This window comes from Parasteatoda tepidariorum, chromosome 10 (assembly GCF_043381705.1).
Source record: "Parasteatoda tepidariorum isolate YZ-2023 chromosome 10, CAS_Ptep_4.0, whole genome shotgun sequence".
Lineage (NCBI taxonomy): Eukaryota > Metazoa > Arthropoda > Arachnida > Araneae > Theridiidae > Parasteatoda > Parasteatoda tepidariorum.
Window position 1 is genome coordinate 48,640,184 of NC_092213.1, and position 23,951 is coordinate 48,664,134.

Sequence of the window (23,951 nt, forward strand, 5' to 3'; positions counted from 1 at the left end):
TTTCAAAATTAGTTTACTAAGTTCGTCAACAAATGAACGCTCGATACGTTGTTGACTTGCAAAACTGTAAAATAATTTTTATGTTAAACATTGCAACTGAAATTTTGGTATTTGCATCTCTTAATTTTTTCCTCATTTCTGGTTCAAATGGTGGTTATTTTGAAAACATGTTTTATAGTATTTTTAGTGAGTGCCATCTGTTGACAAACTTGTTAGCTAATTTTAAAACTTGGTAAAAATATGTTCTCTGGTGTCTTAAGCAGCACACAGTAAACCATGCACTTTCAGTTTTTTTATTGATTTTTGAATTGCTAATCAAAAAACGACAGACTTTCTGAAGTTTTTTCACATTTTGTCGTTATAAAGACAACTGAATTTATTCCGTACTAATTAGAAAAGTATACACAATATACATATTGATCAAAGTCATTGCCATAATTAAAATTGGTAAAATGACAATTGGATTGCAGTTCTCCCAATAAAGAATATTGTCAGATCATTAACATAATAGCTTGTTTTAAAACTCTAAAATTAATTTTCTATATTTTTGCTATAATGCATTTACATTAATTTGCCTATTTTATAGGTTTAATACTAAAATGCACAAGTGATTATGATTTGTATAGTTTACTTTATGTACATAGTGTTTTTATGAAGGCTTTTATTTTATAACTGTTTTTATCAAGTTGTATGAAATTTTACTTTTACATAGAAAAAATACATGAATATATGTTATTTCGTTATGAGAAATTGCATGCCAGCTTTTAATTAACACATTCACAGAAAGTTAGACAGTTGAGCATTTTTTGTGCTTGTAAATATTTTTGTGAATACATGTTAATCTGCATTTGTCACAATCTAACATTCGCTGCTACATGTTTGCATTAATTTTTTATTTCTTTGATACATGTATTAAAAAGTATTTAAGATTTCGTTAAACGTTCTGAATAGTTTATGTTGTGCCCTGTGTTGAGTGTTAGTTTTTTAATTTTTTATTAATGATTACCGTGTACCACTTTCAATGAATGAGTTATTCAAATGCAATATAATTAAGCAACATCACAGTTGGGTCAACATATTTATTTTCATGACATAAAATATTTTATAAATCTATAGTTAAAATCGAGTTTTGAAACGTTTCTATAAATTTTTTTGAACACATGCAGTATTTAACAAACTTTTGATAATATGCTTTTGTATTATCTGAGAAATTATGCTGCAATATATATGATATGATATATTTTAAGCAGCAAAACAAAAAAATGTCTTTGCAACATCTGCAGAAATCATGAAGACTAGAAACAAACACTTCATGCTGTAAAACAACATCTGTAGGGAAAAAAAATTATGAATTAATTTTTAAAAGTTATTGATGTATTCAAAAGAAACAATTAATAATTATAGTATGGTTTACATAACACAATAATGTGGAAACACAAATATATATTATATATTTTATGTTGAAATAAAATGTTATATCCAATATATATATATATGCATGCAGGGTGTTTTGTAATCACCACTCTTAATATATATTTCTTAAATACCTTGTCAGTTATGGAGTCAACAAAAATATTAATATTAGGACTTGTGAATCAACATTTGAGCAAGTAAAAAAATTTTTTCGATAAAGTTAAGAATCATAAATGAGATTAAAATTAAAAACATCAAAACCTGTTGATTTTCTGAAATTATGGAGAGGAAGCGGTTGGAGATCATAGAAATCACATTCAAATGCCATGCAACGAACGAACTGGTTTTAGTTTTATTAGTCCTCTTTTTCTCATATAGTAGTTTTTTTTTTCCTTGTCATATTTCGATACTTTTTTTTTGTTTGTCAGATTTCGATACATTTAAATTTTCTCCTTGAATCTTACAACTTAATTTTAGCCAAAATATTTAAGGAGAAGATTATTTTTGAAGTAAATAATATTTCAGTTAAAAAATATATGTCCATTAAAATAACGTGAGCTGCGTTCGTTCCGTGGTTAAAGGCACTGATTACCTTATCGTTGTGAAGGACTGGGGTTCGATCCTTAGTGGCAGCTCGAAGCCCGCCAATCTTCAGATCGATGCGTATTAGTCTGCCTGGGAAGTAAGGGCGGCTTGTGTGTAATCCTGCCCCCATTGCTGTCTTCGGGCCCGTTGGTTATGAAATTGTGGAGCCTTAACCCCCGGCCCACAACAGATAGTTGTGAGATTGCTTTACTTTTAATAAAATGATGTTAGTGAAGTTATTCCAGCTCGGTGATTCATATTTAAATTTATAGATTCTAAAACTTACAAGCCTCTCATATCCTTTCAACATAATTTCCAGGGAACGTTCCGAATTGTCCTGTTCTTAATGAAGTTCCTACATACCAACCATCATCGCATTTTTCCATCACATAGACAGTATCGCCCTCTTTTAATTCTAACTCGTCATCATTTTGTGGTTTGTAAGTGTACAATGATCGGTAGCTAAAAAAAGGAAAAAGGGATCATTTTTAAGCAATGCTTTAGATGCAAAATTTTAACTTAGCTTACTATAAACAGAACAATTAGTAAACATTGCAAGTTATTATTTTTTTTTGCAGGTTTCAATTATTTTGCTTCGAAAGTAAAATTAAAAATAAACTCAAAAAAAATCCCTTAATTTTTTCTTTATTCCTAACATATGCCTCGTTAATTAGAAGACCATGAACTTCATAAAAAAAATACTGTGTACTTCATAAAAAAAAATACCAACTGAAAGAATGTTTTTATGAAGTAAATTTGCTACAACCTTATCATGAGCTCAAGTATTCATGAAATAATTTCACTAACAATCCTCTGCGATAGTGCCGATCTTCTGTGATGACGCCTTAAAGATTCGTAATCGAAATCTTTATTAAAAGTGTAAAATTTATAATAAGCAAGGTTTAAAAACTATTTTTTAAAGCAGTACTTTTCAAGCTTGGAGGGAAATTGTATCGCAATATTTGAGAGAAAGATTTTGTGGAGTATACTTGGTGGTGTAAATGAAAACAATAACTGGAGAAGGAAATTTAACTTTGAACTGTACAAGAGATTTATAAACAACCTGATATTGTTAAATACATAAAAATGAGATGGATGGCCCACGTGATTCGAATGAGTGATGACAATACAATAAAAAAAGATACTGCTTTTTAGACCCACTGGAACAAGAAAGCGGAGAAGGCCGCGATTGAGATGGACTGACTCAGTGGAGTCTGATTTTCTTGCAATTAATGAAAAGAATTGGAGATCAAAGATAAATCGGAAGTCGTCATGGCGAAATCTTCAGAGGAAGGCATTGGCTCACATCGGGCTGTCTGGCCAACTATGATGATGATGACTAAATGAAGTAACTTTTCAATGAGCTCAAGTGAAAATAAAAAAACCAACCTCATACTCTCACTCAATTCAAATTTTTGCGAGGATGATTTGATTTTTTACGTTGTTTCGGCACTAAATTATACCTTTTAAAATAATTCATATTTATTAGCGTGAAAAAAAACTCTAAATTTTTGCAAGGTTTAACTCTTTGACGCAGATGGGATATGGGTGTATCTTTTACAGATTTTTTTTCTGAAGCTCTAGTTATCAGAAAAAATATATTTTGGTATTTTTTAATAATGAAAAACAGTTTAGTTACTAAACAAATCTGTTAAATTATTAAAATTATATTTGTAATAAAATCTAAAAAAAGTAGTTTAAAAAGAGAATTTTTTTTCATTTGTATTCAAGCATTTATCAATAATTGATTTTGTAATTTAATGAAATTTCGATGATGAATAACTGTTTCTCTTAGATCCAAATAACTACAAATTTGAAAAATTATTGATTGGAAGTGAGCTAAAATTGGAAGATTTTACCCTTAATGCAGAAAAAGACACCGGCGTTTTATGCAGTATTTTATAACCATAAATTATTAAAATGCTAAATATAATATTTTTTGACTTAAAATAATGAAAGAATGTGTTTATCATAATGTTTAATAAAAATATGCTCAATAAAAATTCTGCATCAAAGGGTTAAACATTAATTAGCTTTCCACAGACAAAATGAATAAGAAAAATCATACAATTAAATTAAGAGGGTTGTATTTTAAGTAAGGGCCGTTTCGTTGTATAAACTAATTGATGACGCGTGCGTTGCAACGAGTTCTTGTGTCGTGTCCCAGCATTCCTTAGGAACAACTGTGCTCAGTTGCAGCTGTGTACGGTCAGTTCTGTATCCTTAAAATGCTCAAATTTAACGAATCGCCGCCACGCACGAGACACTGTCAGTGATGCGTTTTCAGCCGACAAAAAACCTGTCTACTGCATTAATTCACTAGCAGATTTGTGAAGTAGCAAAATTCACTGCCAGGTTTACAGGGAATTTTTTCTACTCTATGACAATGACTCTCTCAGCAGCTCAGATCCTAGCTTTATTGAACTCTTTTGGTTGGGAAGTTTTGGACCATCCCTCCCTATAGTCCAGACCTTGTACTGAGTGATTTTCTTCATCTTCTCCGATATTTCAAACATCATTTTGGCTGCAATCAGTACAACAATGACTAATACGTGACCTCTTTGATAACGGAGCAGGCGGCAAATTTGTATGAAGAGGGTATTCTAAATCTAGTTATAAAATATGATAAGCGTTTAAACAAATTTGGCAGCTTTGCAAAAGAGAAACGTATGAAGAATCTGAAAATAAATTTGTTACTTGAAAATTTACTTTCATTTGGTTTTATTTTCAAACGGCCCTTACTTAAAAAAAAAAAAAAAAAAAAAAAAAAAAAAAAAAAAAAAAAAAACAGCAACAACCCTCATACTTTTAAAATGCAACTGAAGACATTTTTGGTTCAGGCTTAAGTAATCATTATTTTTGAAAAAATGTATGACTGATGATATCTACTTACGGTATAGGTTCATTGTAAGTATCTATATGGAGGGTTTGGGTGAGAGAAGATTTGCCATCTAGTTTGTCTAGTTTGAGAGTAGGCTGAAAGTAATAAAATATGAAACAATAAGTATTTTCAATGCTATTTGAAAATCGCGAAACAAATTAATTAATTTCACAACTGGAAAGAAAAGGATTTTAATTACTTTTTCCTGATTTGGCCTGAGTCCGGTATTGAATGTTGGGCCTTCATTAGATTTTGGTGGTGATCCATTAATAATAGGACTGCTAAAAACATACATTTTAATTTTTATTGATATTAAGTACTGGGATTGTTTTTATTATATATTTTTTTAAAAAGTCAATCAATATGCACGATGCTCTATAATGATCACCCGTAACATGTATTTTTAGCATACTTATAAACAAGTTTGCACATTAGAGGTCGTAAATTGATATTTAAGATAGAAAAAATTAAAGCGCTAACAAAAACTAAAGAATCACTGCTGAGGAAGGGGAGACTGAAAGTATGTTATATTGCCAGGGGAAACAGAGTAATTGAATGGCGATTATTAGATATGACTTAATATTTCGTCAGACAAACTGGTTTTGTCGATCGACAGACTTCAAAAGCGTTTTTTTTTTTTTTCGTCCTCGCTTAAATATTAATAGACGTCAAATGTGCATACTTTTTTGCTTTCACTATTATTTTGAAAATTTATCTTAAAGATGATAGTTTTGGAACATTTTGTGCATAATAATAGTTTACAATGCATTGGAAATTTTTTTTTTAATCAATGTAAAAGCAAGTACGGCAGTATAAATGAATATAGAATTGTTTAATAAGTGTAACAATTTCATTTTATACGTTTATAATATAGAATGTTAATTTAAATTGAAGTTTTTTAAAAAAAAAATACTCACAATACTGGACTTGCTGGTGGTTTGGGAGATATGGCTCGAGGGCCTATAATTAACAGAATAAAGAAGTTAGTAGATGAAGATATGCAATTATTTTTGTTTTTAAAAAATAAATTGTTTTTTTAAAAAAAGTAATTATTAACAAAGAAGAATTGCGTTATAAATCTTCGTTCATCGTTTGAAAGTTGAAATTATAGCCTGCGTTCTGGAAACAAACAAGCGTTAAACAAGGATGTAAAAAACCAAAGAAAAGGTTAAGATGGAGATTTTATACTATTTTTAAAAATTTGGATTTTGCAGATGACATCGTGCTTATGCATACCTGCCAAGCGCAAAATTTTATTTCTATATTTAAAGTGGTAATAAAATGTATGTTTTCTATATATTCTTTGCATTTATAAACTTAATATATAATCTTTTTGGCCACCACTATTTTTTAAAAAATTAAGCATATATATTAATATGTAATGTAATGTAGTGCTAGTCAGCGTAAGCTTTTTCAAAATACAGCGTATGTTTCTGCCTAAAATTTTAATTAAAATTTTACTACCACTTGGGAAAATCATTCTCGAAAGGATTACAAGTTGGCAGGTATGCTTATGCCATAAAAATACTCTTGATCTTGAAAATAAGACACAATTATTCAGTAAATGTGCAAATTTTGTGGGTTTATATATAAATAAAAGGAAAACCCAAACAATTAAAAAATACTAATGTTGCAAAATTTTGAAGAAAATATATAAAATATATATCATTTAAAATTGATAGAAAATTGAAACAGTGTGGATAAATTCTTGGATCTTGGTTCTGCTTTTGATAGCAATGGCGGCAAGGCCTGAGGAGCTTAAGCCAAGGGCCCCCTAAATGTGACAAATAATTCCTTTTTGTGTTTTTCCTTAAGAATTCATTTCATAATTAGAATTTCCTTTGGAATTTTCATAATTATAATTTTAAAATTAAAAGTGGCCTCATTTCGATTTGGTTTCTTTAAAATATTTTAGAATTATAATATTCTAGAAACGTTTATAGTTTTGTCACATATATCGCTATTAAATATTACCACTTTGATAAAAAGTTTTAAATATGTATGTAAACATTGTGTAACCAAAAACTTACCAGGACTCTCTCCTGGTTCTTGAAGAACTTGAACGTATGAAACAGGGAAAATGCCTTTCTTGGTACCTAAGCGCCCTTCGTACCAATTTCGATCAGCTTTCCTTAATAGAATAACTTTTTCTCCCTGAAAAAAAATAATAAACGATCTACAACTGCAATTCGCAACTTTTTGTTGCAAAACAAGATGAATTATAATTTTAATTTTTGGTCGGATTCTGTAATTTCTACAGGATGTTTTAAAATTCGATTGATAAATTCAGGGAGTTGATAAAGGCATCAAAAGGATGAAAAATTACCATAGATTTTGTGCAGTATAACAGCTATCGGGGTTTGCGCTGCTAAATTGTAAGTTTCTCTAATCAACCATTAAAATAACATAAAAGCTTATTTTTTGCATGTTAAAGTAAAACAATTTTCGCGATTGTTACAAAAATCCTTAATACACTGGGTGTCTCAAAATTCAATCAATAAATTCAGCTGGGTGATAAAAAGTATCAAGATTATCATAGATTGTAGGTCGCAAAGCACATTGAGTGGGTGAAAATCGCAAACGAAAAAAAAAAACAAAAAAAAAACATACAGGTTTTAACGTCGCGTTGGAAAATCATTACAAAAGCTAACCACAAAAATATTTATTTGATTAATTATTACCAAAGCTGAAGTGACGTTTGCTGATGTCATTGCACAGTCTACAACGTCGTAAAAAGGTTTCCCAGACACCCTCGAAGTTGCTAGATATGCTTTTCGTGTCGTGACAATCATCGCGTTGAGATCCTCTTGCTTGATTGCTTTTTATGCAATTTTCGGCCGTTTACCGTGTTTTGCGGTCGATGTTTTATGTCAAGTTTTCATCCTTCTGATGCTTTTTATCACTTCTCAGAATTAAAATTTTTGGACACTTTGTGCATTAAGAAGTTATAAAGCAATCGCAAAATAATTGTATGGATTTGAGCACGCTAGTTAGTCGGTGATATTGACGAAAATTGATAATATGTCAAAAAAAATCCTGTTTGTGATGGTTAGGAAATAATAGGAATTATGATTGTCATTGAGCACGGATTTTAATTACGGTTTGAGTACTCCAGTTAGTCGGAAAGTGGTTATTTTGAATGTGAAATTCCAATCTCATACGCACTAAAACAAATTTAGAAAAACGTAACAAAAAGGAAAAGTCATAAGGCAGTTTTTGGGTAGTGGAACCTTTATTAATCTAAAGGAAAACTATCTGAAGTGTTTTCATTATTTGAATAAGCTATAAAAATTCTTTTGGAAGCATTCCGCCTAAAATACTCTAAAGAGGAAAAACAAATCATGGTTTAACTTACTTTGAAAAGAGATAATTCCATTGGTGTTTGGGCTCTGAAGTTGTATTTGACTATTGCTTCCCCTTCCATTGCTTTTCGAGGTTGCAAATTTGCTTTTTCATTGGGGATAATCTAAGCATGTGTAAAAATATTAGAATTACTAAAAAAATACAATATGAGCTGAAATGATGGGAATTAAACAGATATCTCAAACTTATATTCTTTGTAACATAAAATAGGGATCTAAAGGCTAAGAGATTTCCCCATTTTTCACTACCATGGTTTCGGCAAATCTTACTTTTTCCCCACCCCAGTATATTCGAGATTAAGAAACGTTGTGGCTTAGAAGGGACGCAAGCTTTGCCGAAACCGTGGCAACAGTGGAGGAGAAAACGTAGAGAGTAGGAAAATCGCGTAATTTTGAGATGTCTATTCTATTTCGAAAGAGTATAATGAGGACAAAGAATAAGAATATTTTTTTAGAATTAATTTTTAACCGAAATGCCACTAGATCCCCGTTTCTGAAATTATGTTTAGGTGCATGCATTAATACTTTAAATGAAACTTACTTCTACATAAGAAACAGGAAATATGCCTATTAGACCGTGATGTTCGCCTTCGTACCAATTTCTGTCAAGTAGCTTATTGATATAAACTATATCTCCTTTATTCAGACTAAGCTCTCTTAAAAAAAGAAAAACACACCATGAGCGAGATATGCTCATTTATTTATTTAAATATTAAAAAAAAAAAATACAATTTATAAATTATACTTTAAGTATGCAATCTTACATTAAATCACTTATTACCTGGTAGTTTGTGCTGTAAAAGGATATATAGCCCTGGCCATAGTCTTTGGTGGAGGACCCCTATGGTATCCAGATGGACTCAATCTGTAATAGGCAGAGTCAAATGGATTGTCGTAGCGATTGAGAGGAATTGGAGATTTTTGAGATGGTCTGTTGAATATACATGAAAAATGCGTTAATACAGTTTAAGTATTTGCATAAGAGAGGAATGGAGAAAATAACATATAAGGAATACGATAAACAGAGATATTATAAATTGGATGAATTCAATCATAATTTATCTCTTTTATGACACAAACTGAGATAAATAACTGTAGAATCATCATTTAAATCAGCGGCTCTAAATTTTTTACGGCGAACGATCAACCTTCTTTCATTGGAACCCTGATTTTACAAATAAAGTATAGAGAGATGCCAACTTGCTGCGGACAGCAAATAAATATTTTAAGGTGGTAGTTTATCAATTGTGATTCTTGGTTTAATAAATTCAATTTAGTACATTTTTATCCACCACTATTTCTAAATAATTTGTAGGCTTATATAATTCACCACTTTATAGTAGTTACGTCATGCTATACCTTTTAAAAAGCAAGCAAAAATAGCCAAATATTTGCAAAATTTAGTTTGTGGTTTTTACCGTTTTTTTAAAAATTATTTTGGCGTGTCGGGAGCAGTCGGGAGCACTGAAGTATATAAAAACATTTGTGAGCCTGTTAATTAATAAAATACTTCTTTCATTTATTAAAATATATATAATTAGAAAATATTTAACAAGAGGAATGAAATTTTTCCATCGTTTGACCATTAATAATCTTAAATTAGTAGTCTCAATCTGGGAAATATGTTACCTATAACTTTATGTCAAGAAAACAGTCGAAAGTCATATAAATGGAATTATTTAAGTGAATCAAATACTTTTTTTGCTCACAATTATCAAATCTGATGGAATGAGCGTCGGATGAATGATTCTAATTCTTTACTATTTTTTAAAATTCTGTTTAACAATAACTAAAAAATTTAAAACTATGGTATAAAATTTTTTACATTATTTGAAACAATGCAATTTTAAATTAATTGAATTAAGAACGGATTTCGTTACTTAAAATATCGTCTAAACATATTAGTAAGCATGTTCTAGGTTAAACACCCAAACTATTCAGATTGCACCTAAAATTATCATAGTATTTTTTTTTTTCTTTTCTTTTCAATTTCATTTTTCTGTATATATAGTAAATTTAATTTCGGTACAAGTAGTTAATTTAAATACACGCAGTTAATTTGAATCTACATAGAAGGGGTGAACACAAGTTTGGATAAACCGTTTGATAATTAACTACCTTAATCTTCTCAGCTAATATGTTCTATGTATTATAAGGCTAATTATTAGTTTAAATGAAGTGTTTTACCGAACTATTCAATGAAAGAATACATTAAACGAAATTTAAGAATAAAGTATTTAATATCTTAGCCCGGCATCACGAGCATCTGCTTCGTCTATTAAAGACTTAAAACAATTAAGCAAAATATTTGAAAGCGCTGTAAATAAATAAATGAAAATCAAAATTTATTTAAGCGAAATATGGAAGATCCAGAATATTAATAGCTAAAAAGCCAAATTAGTTCAAATTAAGAGCAAATACATCATTCCAGCGGAACCACAATTTCATAGAAAAAGTAAATAAAGATCGAATGCAAGTAGGTAGGTATTTTATTTACGTCGCACTAGAGTTGGACAATGGGCTATTGGCAACTGGGAAACATCCTCAAGGATGTTCCGAAGACATGCCAATCCAATTTTGATACTCTGCAGAGAGGATGGCTCCTCCGCTTTGGCAGTCCGGCGACCTACACGCGAAGTCGAGCACTTTACGGTAGAACAGTTTAACGATTCCGCGCACTCTCGGTCCCTACGTAGGCTGATTAAAGTGGTCACCCACCCGCTTACTGACAGCAGCCAGTGATGCTTGAATTCGATGTTTTACTGGGAACCGTGTCTTTACGATCAGGCCACTGCGGGTCAAAGACCGAACGTATTTACCAATAAAAGACTATGTTTAAAAGCACTTAATAATCGGAAAGAAATTTTTTCATCGTTTAATCTTTGATAATCTTAAGTTAAATTTTTATGTAAGACAGTTAAATTCGAAGTCACGTGCTGTATAGTTATGCATTTGTTTTTGGTGTAAAGTAGGCTTGTAGCTGAAAATAAATAAAATATGCTTTTTTTTAAAATTTATTATTTACTATTTTAAAACGAACTGCTGCAAACGTTGAAAATTGTTATTAGTAAAAGATAGTTCTTTATTAACTAATTTAGTAATTTTATTTTCATTTGAAAAGCACGATGAAAAATAATAATGAAAGTTTTATAGATATATGATCTTTTCATAATTTATTCAATAGAAAAAGTATATTTATTAAAAAATTATATTTATTAAAATATTTTTTTTCTATGGTATTTTACTTTAAATAATTTCATAGGGGCAACCGAAATATGAAATAAATAATGGATTAATGATTAGATCTAACTATAGTCAAAGATTTCTAAGGTTACGAATTGAAACAAATATCCTAAGTCTCGAAACTATTTAACACTTCCGTGAAACGCCAAAAATGTCAACAATTTACAACAATAATGAAAATGAAACTATTATCACAATAATAGTTTTAAATTTACAAAATTGTTGTATCTATAACATCGTTTCAGTTACTACATTTTTCGATGCATGTGACAAATCAATTGTGAAAAGAAAGCATTAATATCTACATACGTGAAAAAATCACTGTGCCTTCTCATTTCTATTTCTGCTAGTTCCTGTTGTTGTTTCTTTCTTCGTTCTTCTTCATACAATTTTCGCATCTGAAAATTAAAATCGCGATACATTAAGGAAGGTAATACAAACAAATAAATGAATGACACTATTAAAACTAACATCCACAATAATCAAAGTTTTTTTTTTCCTTTTTTTTTTTTAAATTTCAGACACTGTGTCTTAGTTGAGTTTTAAATTTGATTGATTAGTAGTTGCTGTGATTGACATGCACTCCATACAAGCATACACCAAATAGGATATACAGTCGCTGACCAAAATATTCGACGCACTATAAGATTCTATGAAAAAACTTAATTATCAGGCAATACTATACAGCTTTATAGCTCTTACGAGACTGAAATCTGTTTTAAGAATTGCATGTTTTGCACGTGTTGATATGCAATATTTTTATATTTAAACATGCATGCAATGGATTTTAATTCCAGAGATATTTTATATAGGGGAGAGTGGGGTGAATTGTAATATTTTTTACTTAACTATTTTTAACTAACAAAAAATCCATTATATTATTAATATTAATTGACAGACGAGTAAAGTAGACTATCCTCTACTAGAAAAAAAATAAATACCTTATTTTAAATGTTATTATATTAGTTATTAACAATTTTTGACAGTCGTGAATTTGTTACAATTGTCCCCACTTACGGGGTCAATTGTAACAGTTCATAAATTCAACTAAAACATAGTTAATTATACATATTATCATAGTTGTGATAAATTTTTTTATTGATCTAAATAGTAGTGATATTTTAGGAGTAAAAATAATAACGAGCAGAGACCTAAAGGGTTAAACTTTTAATTTTAAGGTATTGAAAATTTTAATTTATGCTGTGAAAGGTGACAAATAAAATAATGCGCATGCAACATAATATAAATGATATACTAAACTATTGGTGGTTCTTAAAGAGGTAAGTAATGGTTTGTAAACATAAGATTATTTATTTTCAGCTGTTACAATCGTCCCTTTACTTATTGTTACAATTGTCCCCAAGACGCCATTTCAGCTTCATTTGTTGAAAACATTGCTAGTTAATTAAGAAAACTAATCTTTTTTTTCTTGAAATGTTAATTAAGGTGTCCACTTACATATTCGGTTAATAATTTTTATTTGTTTAAACAAAATTACTTTGTTACAATATAATATTCTAATACCAAAAAAAGTACTTACGTAGCGTGAAAATATCTTTTGTGATATAACTCTTTCAAAAGTACATAAAAATGGTTGCCAGCAGGGGTGTACATGTAGATTTTTTAAATGCACCTTTGGCGCCACCTAGGAACCAAATCTAGAACCCGACACTCGAAATTTTTGCTATGTTACAATCGTACCTTGTTACAATTGACCCCACTCTCCCCTACTTCCTATTTGTATTCATTTTTAAATTTTACTCAATCATTGCATTCATGACAATATTAACAAATTGACCGAAGAACATAAACAAGTACAAACCGGTTTCAGCAGCATAAGAACAATAAAGCTGTATAGTATAACCTGATAATTAAGATTTTACTTAGAATCTTAGAGTATGTCTAATAATTTGGTCAGGGACTGTAATTGAATAATTACAAAACAGAAAATGCAACTATAAAAACATTGGTATTAATTATAAGTATTTGTTAAACACAATTAATTTTAATTAACTTAAATATTTCTAATTTTAGTAATTTTATTTTGACTGAGTCGAAATTTCAAACGGCAATAAAATAAAAAAACATTTAAGAAACATAGGATACTTGGTCACCAGTTAAAGAACTCTAATTTGAGGACTCCAGCTAATCGAAAAATGGTCAACATTTCGATTGACGATAAAATCTCTTTAGTGATCAGAACCCAAATGAAACTTGAATTATCAGCAGGCGTATTTAAATCCGTATTTTTATTTAATAAGTTAAGTAACTGTGATATTAAGAGTGATTTTGAATAAATTTTAGCTTACCGCGTCTTCTTGAATTTTCTTTAATTCCTCTTCTTCTATGTAATCTTTTTCAAGATGTCTTATGGGAGCGCGATAGTGAATATTTACTTCCGTTTCTTGATATTGATGAGGCGACGCTGTAATTAAAATAACGAAGTTTTATTCAAAACTTTTTCACATTGTGAAACAAAAAAAAAAATATTTTCATCATTTTAAATTCGATTAGTACGAATTCGAATTACTGTCTGCATTAGTTTTCTTCCTGATGTAATCCTTAAAAATGATGTTTTTGAGATGTTAAAGGTTGATTTGAAGTTTAAAAAAATCCAACCTGTAGAGGTGTATCAAAGCCTTGTAATTTTGAACCCAATCCAGAAGACAAGGGAATTCCTGAATCAAGTATTGGACGAAAGTTTGCCTTTGTGGATGACTTTTCGATGGAATTAACCCGCATTTGCGTTACAAGGAGAGGGAAATCACGAAAACCTCCCACCGTTAGCCTAAGGGTAAGGGGCTCTAAACCATGAACCGTCTACGACTGAGGATGTTTTACGTCAGTACTGCGGTTGGTGGGGAGCGGAATTCGAATCAACCAGCCATCGCTGTGATTCAAACACTGTTCATCATTGGAAGGCGAGCCCTCTACACCCTGAGCCACCAGGGCTCTAAACTTATTTATTAGTAAAAGTCTACTCTTACAGCTGTTTTTTATATTTTACTAATTTGTTTAATTTTTAATAACGTTATATTAAAAATGTTTTTTGCAGCTCCCTTTAATTTTTAATCTAATCTCAATTACATTTACCAAAAAGAGTGGTTATTTTTAATAATTGAGGTTATTATTAATATTAACCGGATTTATTACTTTATGTGTAAAATATATTAAGAAACTAGTAATTAAGCTTAGTTAACTACTAAAAAAATCCTTATTAATTTTAATTTTTAGGAGCAAATTTAAAAGTTTTCTCAAATATTTTCGCAAATAAATTCAAAATGAAAACTTTTAATTACGTTTTTATTTTTTTTTTGACAATAAAAAATTTAAATTAAATTAATACATTCCCTCAAATAATTCATATAAATAAAACATTATCAGTAATATAAATAAAACTCAAATAAAATAAAACTTTTCAAGATTTAAAAATAAAAAATTCCAATGAATTTGAATTGTCTGAATTTTAAAATTAGTTTTTTAGTTTAAATATTTTAAAAAAACATTACTCATTTTAAATAAATTAAAATTAAAAATTGTTTCTAGATGCAAAATACTAGTTACAAATTCATTATTTAACTATTCGGTCACCCATTCACATATATTCAGAGCTTGCGCCATGGATTTCAAATTATTAGCCAGTAAATTAGCCAAATATCAAAAATATTCGCCAATTTTAGAAAGTCTTCGCCAAATGCAAATCTTAACAATTTTTATGATTAATTTTTTCCCCATAGAAAGCTATTTTACGGTAGTTTGTTTCAGGCTTATATTATTTGGACCCAATTCATATTCGTTATGCGGCACATCTATCGAAAGTTACTGTTATCGAATAAAAAATAATGAATTGTTTAAAAAAATTCACTTTGACGTAATTTTGACGATCGATTTAAATATATATTTTTCTTTCCAGTGGAAAAAATCATTCGCGAATACTCTCGCCAAAACACTATTTTATTCGTCAAATTTACGTGTACGATAAAATTAAATGAGACAAAAATGGAAGAGTCCAATTATAATCAAAACATACAAAACAGTGCTTAAAACGAAGTGCTGAAATTTATAGAGAAGAAGTCTTCAGTTTCCCTTTTCCAAGATTCCAAAAAACATGCAATAGATAGTGCAAACAGTGTGATGAGAAAGTACAAAATGAGTGCCAAGATTTAAGATTATGATAATTTCCCAGAGTGCAATTTCCATGTGTGTTCCGTGCTTTTAATGTGCTTAAAAATCTTTAAACCTGGTTGCAGACTCCAATCTTTATCTTCAATAAACTTCTTCACGTAAGGCCTGGGAGATGAGTTAGTAACACGTAAATATGGATTTATTTTAAGTTTTTGCATGAAATTAGAAATTGGCTTATACATGTTCATAATTTCTGATCTTCGCGGGCAAATATCCTCGAACATTGGAAGTTTTTCATCATGATTCCAGGACATTGAATTAAAGGATGTTGTGACGAAGGGTCGAAGGTAAAGATCATCAACGTTAGAAATAGGTGCCCGATTCATTGAATTTTCAGTCGAGGAATTACTACAGCTCTCCCACTCATGTCTGTCTTCATATTTAACATTCGTCATGAATCTATTTTCTGGGGAATCCGTGGACTCAAGTTTCAAGGAGGTATTTAAATAATCCTTAGGACTACGGATATTTAAAGGAAGGCTAAGATCACTGAAGATGTTGCTGTGGAAGTTAAAAGGGTCAAATTCTTGCTTAACATTCAAATTATTATTGAGATCATCTAAATGAAAAGTTCTATCGCCAAGGTCTGACGTAGAATACTCCAATTTAATTTCCCGTAGGAAAGTGTTTACTGCAGGCAATAACGGCTCTGGCTCAAATCTTTTGATTAAATTTTGAACCGACCCCGAAGAGTATTTAGCAAAAGCAGGTGATTTTTTAAACGGATAAGATCTTCGTTTCCCAACTTGATTTACCATGGTGTTTGAGGAGATGCCATCGGGCACGCTGCACCACCTAGTTAACGACGAACCACCAAGTGAATGCGTTGTACCACTTTTAAGTGTCAATGATTTTTCCAGTTTTCGTTTTATTTGAGCAACTGTACCGGTTCGAATAATGCGAGTTGTATGAATATCGTGGCATTCGGTGGTGCAGAAGGATTTTGAAGTATCCCTGTAGCTCTGGAATGAATTCTCCGAGCTAGAAACATCTACTGACTCTGGCGACAAATCTAAGCAGGACATAGCCCTTTCCGGTACGTAATGGGGAGAGAATAATCTAGAAAAACTTCTAGTTTCATCTTCTTCGGTATTTCTTAAATCACAATACGACAAATTTCTGGAAAGATTGGATTTGTTGCTTCTAAGATGTGGCTTTTCAGATATTTTCTCAAAATACTTAACTCTTCGCTGGACGTGATTTGGAATTTCAGCATCATCGATGGAACTGTTGAGGCTTGGAGATGAGCGATATTTAGCAGAATTGAGCTCTGAGGAATCGGCTTCTGAATCACAATATTTAGTAGGTGAGTCCTTATCTCGCGATAGAGCATGCCATTCATTGGACAAAAACGCCCCTTTACTTTCCCTGTCCTTAAAACGTTTTGGAGAGTTTTTGAAATCGGCAGTTAGGTATCGGGAGTATTGTGCTTGTTTACAAGAATGGTGGGTGATCATTTCTAGTTTTTGAAGATAAAGCATGCTGTTATACTTCTTAACTAAATTCGAAACTGATGCAGAGTACAGCATTCTCTTATACTGAAATGACATACGAAATGTTTGGAGACTTTGGTGGTTTCTGCCAAAAGTTTGTTGGTATAACTGTTTTAAGTTGCCAACAGAGGAATGCTTGCATTTCAGATTGATATCAAGATCCTTATGCCAGTGAGGGCAAGATATACTTCTACTTGAAATCGACACAGTTTTAACTTGCATATGGTGCAGTCCATTACATGAATTTGGTGCTTCTCCTAATGTTGCATAATAGTTCTTTAAACGAGTGAAGCTTCTAGATTTTGGAGTAGATTGCACCATAGCTGTAGCATATTCTTGATACACTAATGCATTCTTTTCATTCAGCATTAAATTATTATTGCGAGATAATTTGTTATTTCGGAAATTATTCAAAGATTTAATAGAATTATTAGACACGCAATTGGATTTTGTAGTAGAAGGATTGGTACTGAGCATATTGTCTGTGGATGATTTACATGAGTTAACGAATTGCTTAAATGGAGTCAAGCGTTGTTTCATTTTATTGTAAGACACGTCCAAATGCAATTTGTTGTCAGCTTCGTTTTTACTTAAGGTAGGGTTCGAAATTAATTTTTGATCTCGCTTAAAAGAATGAGACATAGGTTTATGATGATTTTTTAATAAAAGTTTAACAGTTGATAAATAATCAGGAGCGCAATCATTAGCTTTAAACAGAAAATTTTCATTCATTTTTAAAAAGGTTTTTAGTGGATTCACATTGGATAAGTGACCACACTGCAACTTTTTATTGTTTTGCGAAACAGAATGAACTACGTGGGACTTTAAGCCTCTTGTGGAAGTAATTGAAGAGAATGATATAGGCGGCAATATAGTTATCATCCGAGTGGAGAAAGACTTATTTATTTTGGATATAGTTGCTTTTTTGCATGGATCACTATAATGATGATCAATTGGTAATGACTGAGACAAATTTCTTTGCACAGTGACGGAATCAAAGTTTTCTCTAAATCGATTTTTGTTTACTTTTAAATTTTGATTTTCATCAGCACATTTTAACTCAGAAACATCGATAGAGGTGTCTGGTAATACCGATATTGATGTTGAACATAAATTGTCTTTCTCATCTATAGAACAATTGCTAATTATTTTCGGGTTTTTCGAAATTTCTTCTTGCTTCAAGCTTAATCTTGTTTTGCTGAGGTTATTATTATCAGAATTAATATGATTATTATTAAAATTATCAATATGTCTTTGTTGGTGTTGATTTAACTGTTTTATTTCACTTTTATAGTCAAAGCTTTCCGTCTGTAATGCGTTATCGTTCTGATGCCCGTTTGAAGTTTCATGCTCCATAAATGATTTTAAAGTTCCACCCACAGTGTCATGGCTTACAGAACTACAATATTCAGGTTTTAAACCTTGAGGATCGCTTTTAGTTTGGCTAAAAAACGAAAAGTCATTTAAGGTAGAATCTGTAGAAATGTGATGCGGCATCTGCTTCAATGCAGATGTAGAATTTCTACTATCAATCTGCTTAAGACGAGCAGCTTCAGAATTTAAAAACGAAAACTTTTTTGATGAGGCTCTTATAGGAGGTACAGGAGCTGTATTCTTAACAGACATTGTAGTTGGTGCATATATGGATCGGATTTGAGGAAATGGCTTTGCTATTGAGTTCGTTATCTTTATTTGAAGCGTAGAATGCGATGTAGTCTTATAATCGGCGCGATTAAATGGTTGTGACTTTAGTAATGCGTGCCTTAAATCTTGATTGCGGATTTCTGAAACACAAATTTAGTTAAAATGATATTAATTTACAAAAGATATAAAAGATAATATAATTATAAACATTAACAGTAAAAGCATTTAATTTTTGAGTGAACAAAAGCTTGTTAAATTGTTTCAATAAGTGTAGCAAAATGTTGTCTTTTAATAAAGTATTATCTGTTGAAATTTTTCTATTACTAATTATGCTATATTTATAAACTTTCATATAATGTTTTATATAGAACTTATTATAATGTTTATATTTAAAGCTATGCTTTATATTTATAAACTCTCATATTGCATTTTACTGGTCGCAAGTAGTATTATTTAAAACTTTTGTGCACAGTTTAAAAAAAATGACATGGAAAAATGGCATATCAGTAACTCTATTTCATAAAACTTGCACGTAGTTTATAGTAAACATAAAAATATAAAAATACATAATATAATACTATCGGAATACTTTTTCTTATGTAATATCTTTTACTCGTTACATAATTCAACAGTCATTTTACTGAGTTTGGACATTTTTTCAAAAAATATATGATTGGATCGAATATGAATAATGCAAGAACCACTATACAGCTCCAAAAACTCAGACTTAAGGGAAAAAACTAAACATTGCACACTAAAGGTTTTATATATACTCAAGTTGTCCTAAAAACTATATACCGCAGAGCTTTTTCTTTTTATAAATACGAATGGGACTTGTATTTATGTAACTAAAGCTAACAGCTAGAACCAAGTGATTTTTCGTAAAGTGTCATATGCTATTAAAATACTGCGGAAACAAATTGAAAGATGATTTTAAATGATCCTAGATGCATGTGCTGAAATAAGATAAGAAATCTGATTGATACTATCTATACGATGTTAAATTCTTAAGAAAATCGAATAAAAATTGAACAATTAATCAATTCATGGATAGATAGTCTTAGAGATAATCTCCGAGTTGGAGTTTATCGACTACTTCCCCTTTTAGCTTCAAAAGATTGACTACATTTAATGTAATAAACGGGTATAAAAATATTTTAAATGTTACCATGAAATTTCGGAATTAGGTAAATGTTAACTTAATCATGTCGATATCCACGTAGTTGTTTGGTGAAAAAATTCAGTCATTATTAAATTGAATTTATTCATTAATGTCATTATTTCACTTCTACACCTAAAAATAACAACATACAGGTACATCATTGTAAGATTCCTATGGACATTTGCTGGTGTAAGTGAGAAATAATGATCTACAACAAAAATATTTTATTCAACATTCACAATAAGTGTGTGCTGATGCAAGTAAGAAAAACGAAAATTTAATAAATGTTTTTCGAATATTCCTCAAAGCATCTATTATAATGTTGAAGTTCATCCGAGTATTAATCTTAATCCTCCAGGCCCTCTATTCGGTAGAATTTCTTATCAAAGGTAATTACTTGATCTATTATAGACGTAATGTGTCTTTCTAATGGAAAAGAAAACTTGAAAATGTTAACATTAAGTAATTTCAGTCGTTCATAGTAACAAATATAAGTTTTAATTGACTATTTACGACCAATATATTTACTGATAACAAATAAGACTGCATTCATAACAGCAAGTTTAACTATCGAGAAAAAAAATTAAAATTTTTAAAATTCTAATTTAACGCAAAATATCTAACTACTAAGTCTAATGTGAATATATAGTCGTTCCATTTTCATTTATTTATATCAGAGATTTTGATTTATTTACCTGTAGGTTTTTCTGGTACAGTTTTCCGGAGACCGGTGAGGGGTATTTCTCCTCCTTTTTGTATTTCTTTGTACCAGGATTTCTGTTGTTCCGGATCTACTTCGATGTTTCTTCCAGTTTTTCGTATTAGCGTTGAATCTGATTCGTAACCATCACTTAAGAGGCTTTAAAAGATATAAAAACATACTCATTATCGCTGAGGAAAAAGGTATGGTCAAAGCTACAGGAACATGGTAATATTTATCATGTTTCTGGCTCTACGGAGACACCAAAAAACTCGGTAATTTTAACTAAAGCACTTTGTGATGATTTAGGCAAAATTAGCAATAACATACAGTTTTACAATGTGTGATGAAATTTTGTAATTTTATCATGATACCTTAATAGAGCATAGCATTAAAAACCATTTATTCAGTTAAATTTATTTTTCAGTTTCGTATTTTTTACTAAATGTGTGGTAATAAGAACTATAATTTTAAAACAGCTATCACATACGAAAGGAAAAATTACCAAAAGAATAAATTAAATACCTTATATTTTAGCTTTATTAACTAGAATTATGTTTGTTTTTTCTTTACTCGAAATGCCATTACCGTACATTTGGATAATTTTATCGAAATTTTTTTCTTAGTTTGAAATCAATAATAAGAACAACTTGATTAAAAGGCATTACATGAACAAATTAAAAGCGTATTTTGAGAAGCAATAATATACTATAGAAGTATAAGTAGCGATAATAATAATAAAAAAGAATGGGACAAAAAATACTTGAAAAGCTCATAAAAACATTAATCAGCAAAATGTCTTTTATAACTTTGATTAATTAGGTCCTAACCATCATATTTATCTTTAGATGATAGGAATAAATCTTATTTTGTAGTCTTCTTTATTTATGAGAAGTGGATGATTTATTTGCAAACTTCTAACAAATCCTTGGAGGACTGATAGATCTATGCAACTGCAAGCTAAATATTTTTTTTAACGGAAATATATAAGATTATCACTAAAATATATCCTGCCTGAAAAACATTCTAGTGTCGCGGAAAGACATTAACCGATTTTTCTAGATATATTTTATTTGATGCATTTAACTAAATTCATGCAATATCTATGTTATTATTTTAACATGCAGTAAATGATTCTAAGATTTTAGTTAACGATAAATATTAAAAAAAATAATTAAAAAAAATAAATCAAAGTAAATTTTATTTTCAAATTTTTGAGATTTTCGCATTAGAAATTAATAATTTATAAATTGAGTTCATACACAAAATATTAGAGTTCACACAAAATTAAAGTTTGAATTAAAGATAATGAAATCAATAGCATAATGATAGACTTAGAACTAATATGAATATTGGTAAGCCTATTTAAATATTTGTATAAATACAAATGGCGGACAGTATTTTTCGCTAAAGAAATTTTATACATTTTTTATTTTTCGATGTAAACTTAATATAGTTAAAAATAATTTAAAAATTAAGAAATTTGAAATGTGTAAAATAATTTACAATATACTAATTTCTATAATTTAAAGTAATTTAAACTAAATGTGTTGTATTAAAAACTATGATTTTAAATTCCGAATTTTCGGTAAACCGTTACTACATGAACGGAAAAATTACCAAATGAATGGTTTAAATAACGTAAAATTTAGTTTTATCCGAATTTTGTCACCGTATGGACTAAATTTTCTTTCGTTTATAAAGCTTTTATTTTCCTTTTCCTTTTTTTAATTAGTTTCTTTTCACATTTTTTAAAGTATTAAAAATAAGAAAGACCTTTTCCTTTTAACATTTTTTAAAGAATTCACAATAAGAAACTGTGTGTTTTCAAAAAGCTATCAAATTTAATAATTTTTTAAAAGTCTCCTAATAGTTGATAGAAAATTTTGTTCTGAATTGAAATGCAACAGAAGATTTTAAAGAAAATAATACTCGTAAAATATCATTAAATGCCCTTAATATACTGAATTTGTAAAATATATTACATTTACTTATTTCTTATTACAAAATAGATTATAAATACATACCTTTACTTTTAAACAAGTTATTCTGCTAAATTAAGTCAAATTGTCTCATAAGTCTAATTTACAAAAAAATTAAAGTAGCAACTTGATCACTTTTTATTGCAGATAATTTATCAACACTATTCAATCATTTTGCAATAATATTATTGTCCTAAAAATATTGACTTTCATAAACTTGTAGAAATTCTTTTGCAACTTCCATAAGTTAAAATCGGAATGCGAATGATCATATAACAATAGCGAAAATACTTTTATGAAATAATCATCAAAAGTAGAACATCTCAGGAATCGATACTAACTTCATTTCTTTTGAAGTACTCGGCGAATGTTACTGTATATACATCTGGAAAACTTCGCATAATACTTTTTCCTTAGCTGAGAAGTAATGCAATTTGGGTAAAAAGGGCCAATTTCTTACTTTTCCATGTTTTCTTGTCAATGTTTTTTATGTGTTTCTATACCAACCACTGTAACTTAAGTTTTTTTGTTCGATATTTTTATTTTTCATTTTATTTAAGCATTAAGATTAGTTAAGAACAATAACAAACTTATTAATTACAATGAATTAATGAAATGAATTATTAACAGTAAAAATTATCAAGTTCTGAATACAAAATATATCTGGAAATATTCGCACAATGCTTTTACCTTAGCTGAGAAATAATATAATTTGGGTAAAAAAGGGCCAATTTCTAACATTCTGCATGTTTTTTTCTTCTTCTGTCAATGTTATTTAAGTATTCCTATATCAATCACTGTAACTTGAGTTTTTTGCTCGATATTTTTATTTTTAATTTTAAACATTAAGAATAGTTAAGAACAACAAATATATAAATTATAAAAAATTAATTAAATACATTTTTTAACAGTTAAATTATCAAGTTCTGAGTATAAATTTCTTTACGTTGCTTTAAGCTCTTTTAAATACGCAACCTATAAAATTTGAAATGAAAATACAAAAATAATGTTTTTCAGACAGGTTTAATTCTTGCAATGTTAACCAGTGGGAAAGGTAAAAAAAAACATTATCTCTTTATGTTGACACCCTTTTTTAGTGAATAGACCTTTTTTTTTATTTACTAATTTTTTTGCACTTTCCATAAAAATCAAAACTTATGATCTGAAATAAATTAGCGTTTTAAATTATCAGGCTCTTAATGCACATTTCTTTATTTTATATATATGTTTAATTTTAAGTTTTTTTTTTGCTGCAGCCAAATTTTTTTTTGAATCGCCGACTCCCAAAAATTTTAGAATTC

At 29.5% G+C, this 23,951-nt stretch overlaps 1 protein-coding gene across 18 annotated transcripts in view; it reads right to left on the reverse strand.

Annotated features, from left to right (window-relative positions):
• Positions 1-1,064: 1,064 nt before the first annotated feature.
• Positions 1,065-23,951, reverse strand: part of LOC107447618 (vinexin) — a 136,090-nt gene continuing 113,203 nt past the window's right edge. For 12 of the 18 annotated variants that reach the window (XM_043039530.2, XM_043039528.2, XM_071186534.1 and 9 more), the window contains 12 exons: positions 20,664-20,827; positions 13,794-13,909; positions 11,794-11,882; positions 9,023-9,172; positions 8,783-8,897; positions 8,235-8,345; positions 6,910-7,033; positions 5,797-5,839; positions 5,079-5,160; positions 4,892-4,974; positions 2,285-2,460; positions 1,065-1,329 (listed from right to left, as the gene is read on the reverse strand). In XM_043039530.2, the coding sequence (XP_042895464.1) occupies positions 2,292-2,460; positions 4,892-4,974; positions 5,079-5,160; positions 5,797-5,839; positions 6,910-7,033; positions 8,235-8,345; positions 8,783-8,897; positions 9,023-9,172; positions 11,794-11,882; positions 13,794-13,909; positions 20,664-20,827 (1,246 nt within the window). In that variant the 3' untranslated portion in view covers positions 1,065-1,329; positions 2,285-2,291. The remainder of the gene's footprint in view (positions 1,330-2,284; positions 2,461-4,891; positions 4,975-5,078; positions 5,161-5,796; positions 5,840-6,909; positions 7,034-8,234; positions 8,346-8,782; positions 8,898-9,022; positions 9,173-11,793; positions 11,883-13,793; positions 13,910-20,663; positions 20,828-23,951) is intronic. The other 6 variants (XM_071186532.1, XM_043039529.2, XM_071186535.1 and 3 more) reach the window with 1 other exon arrangement.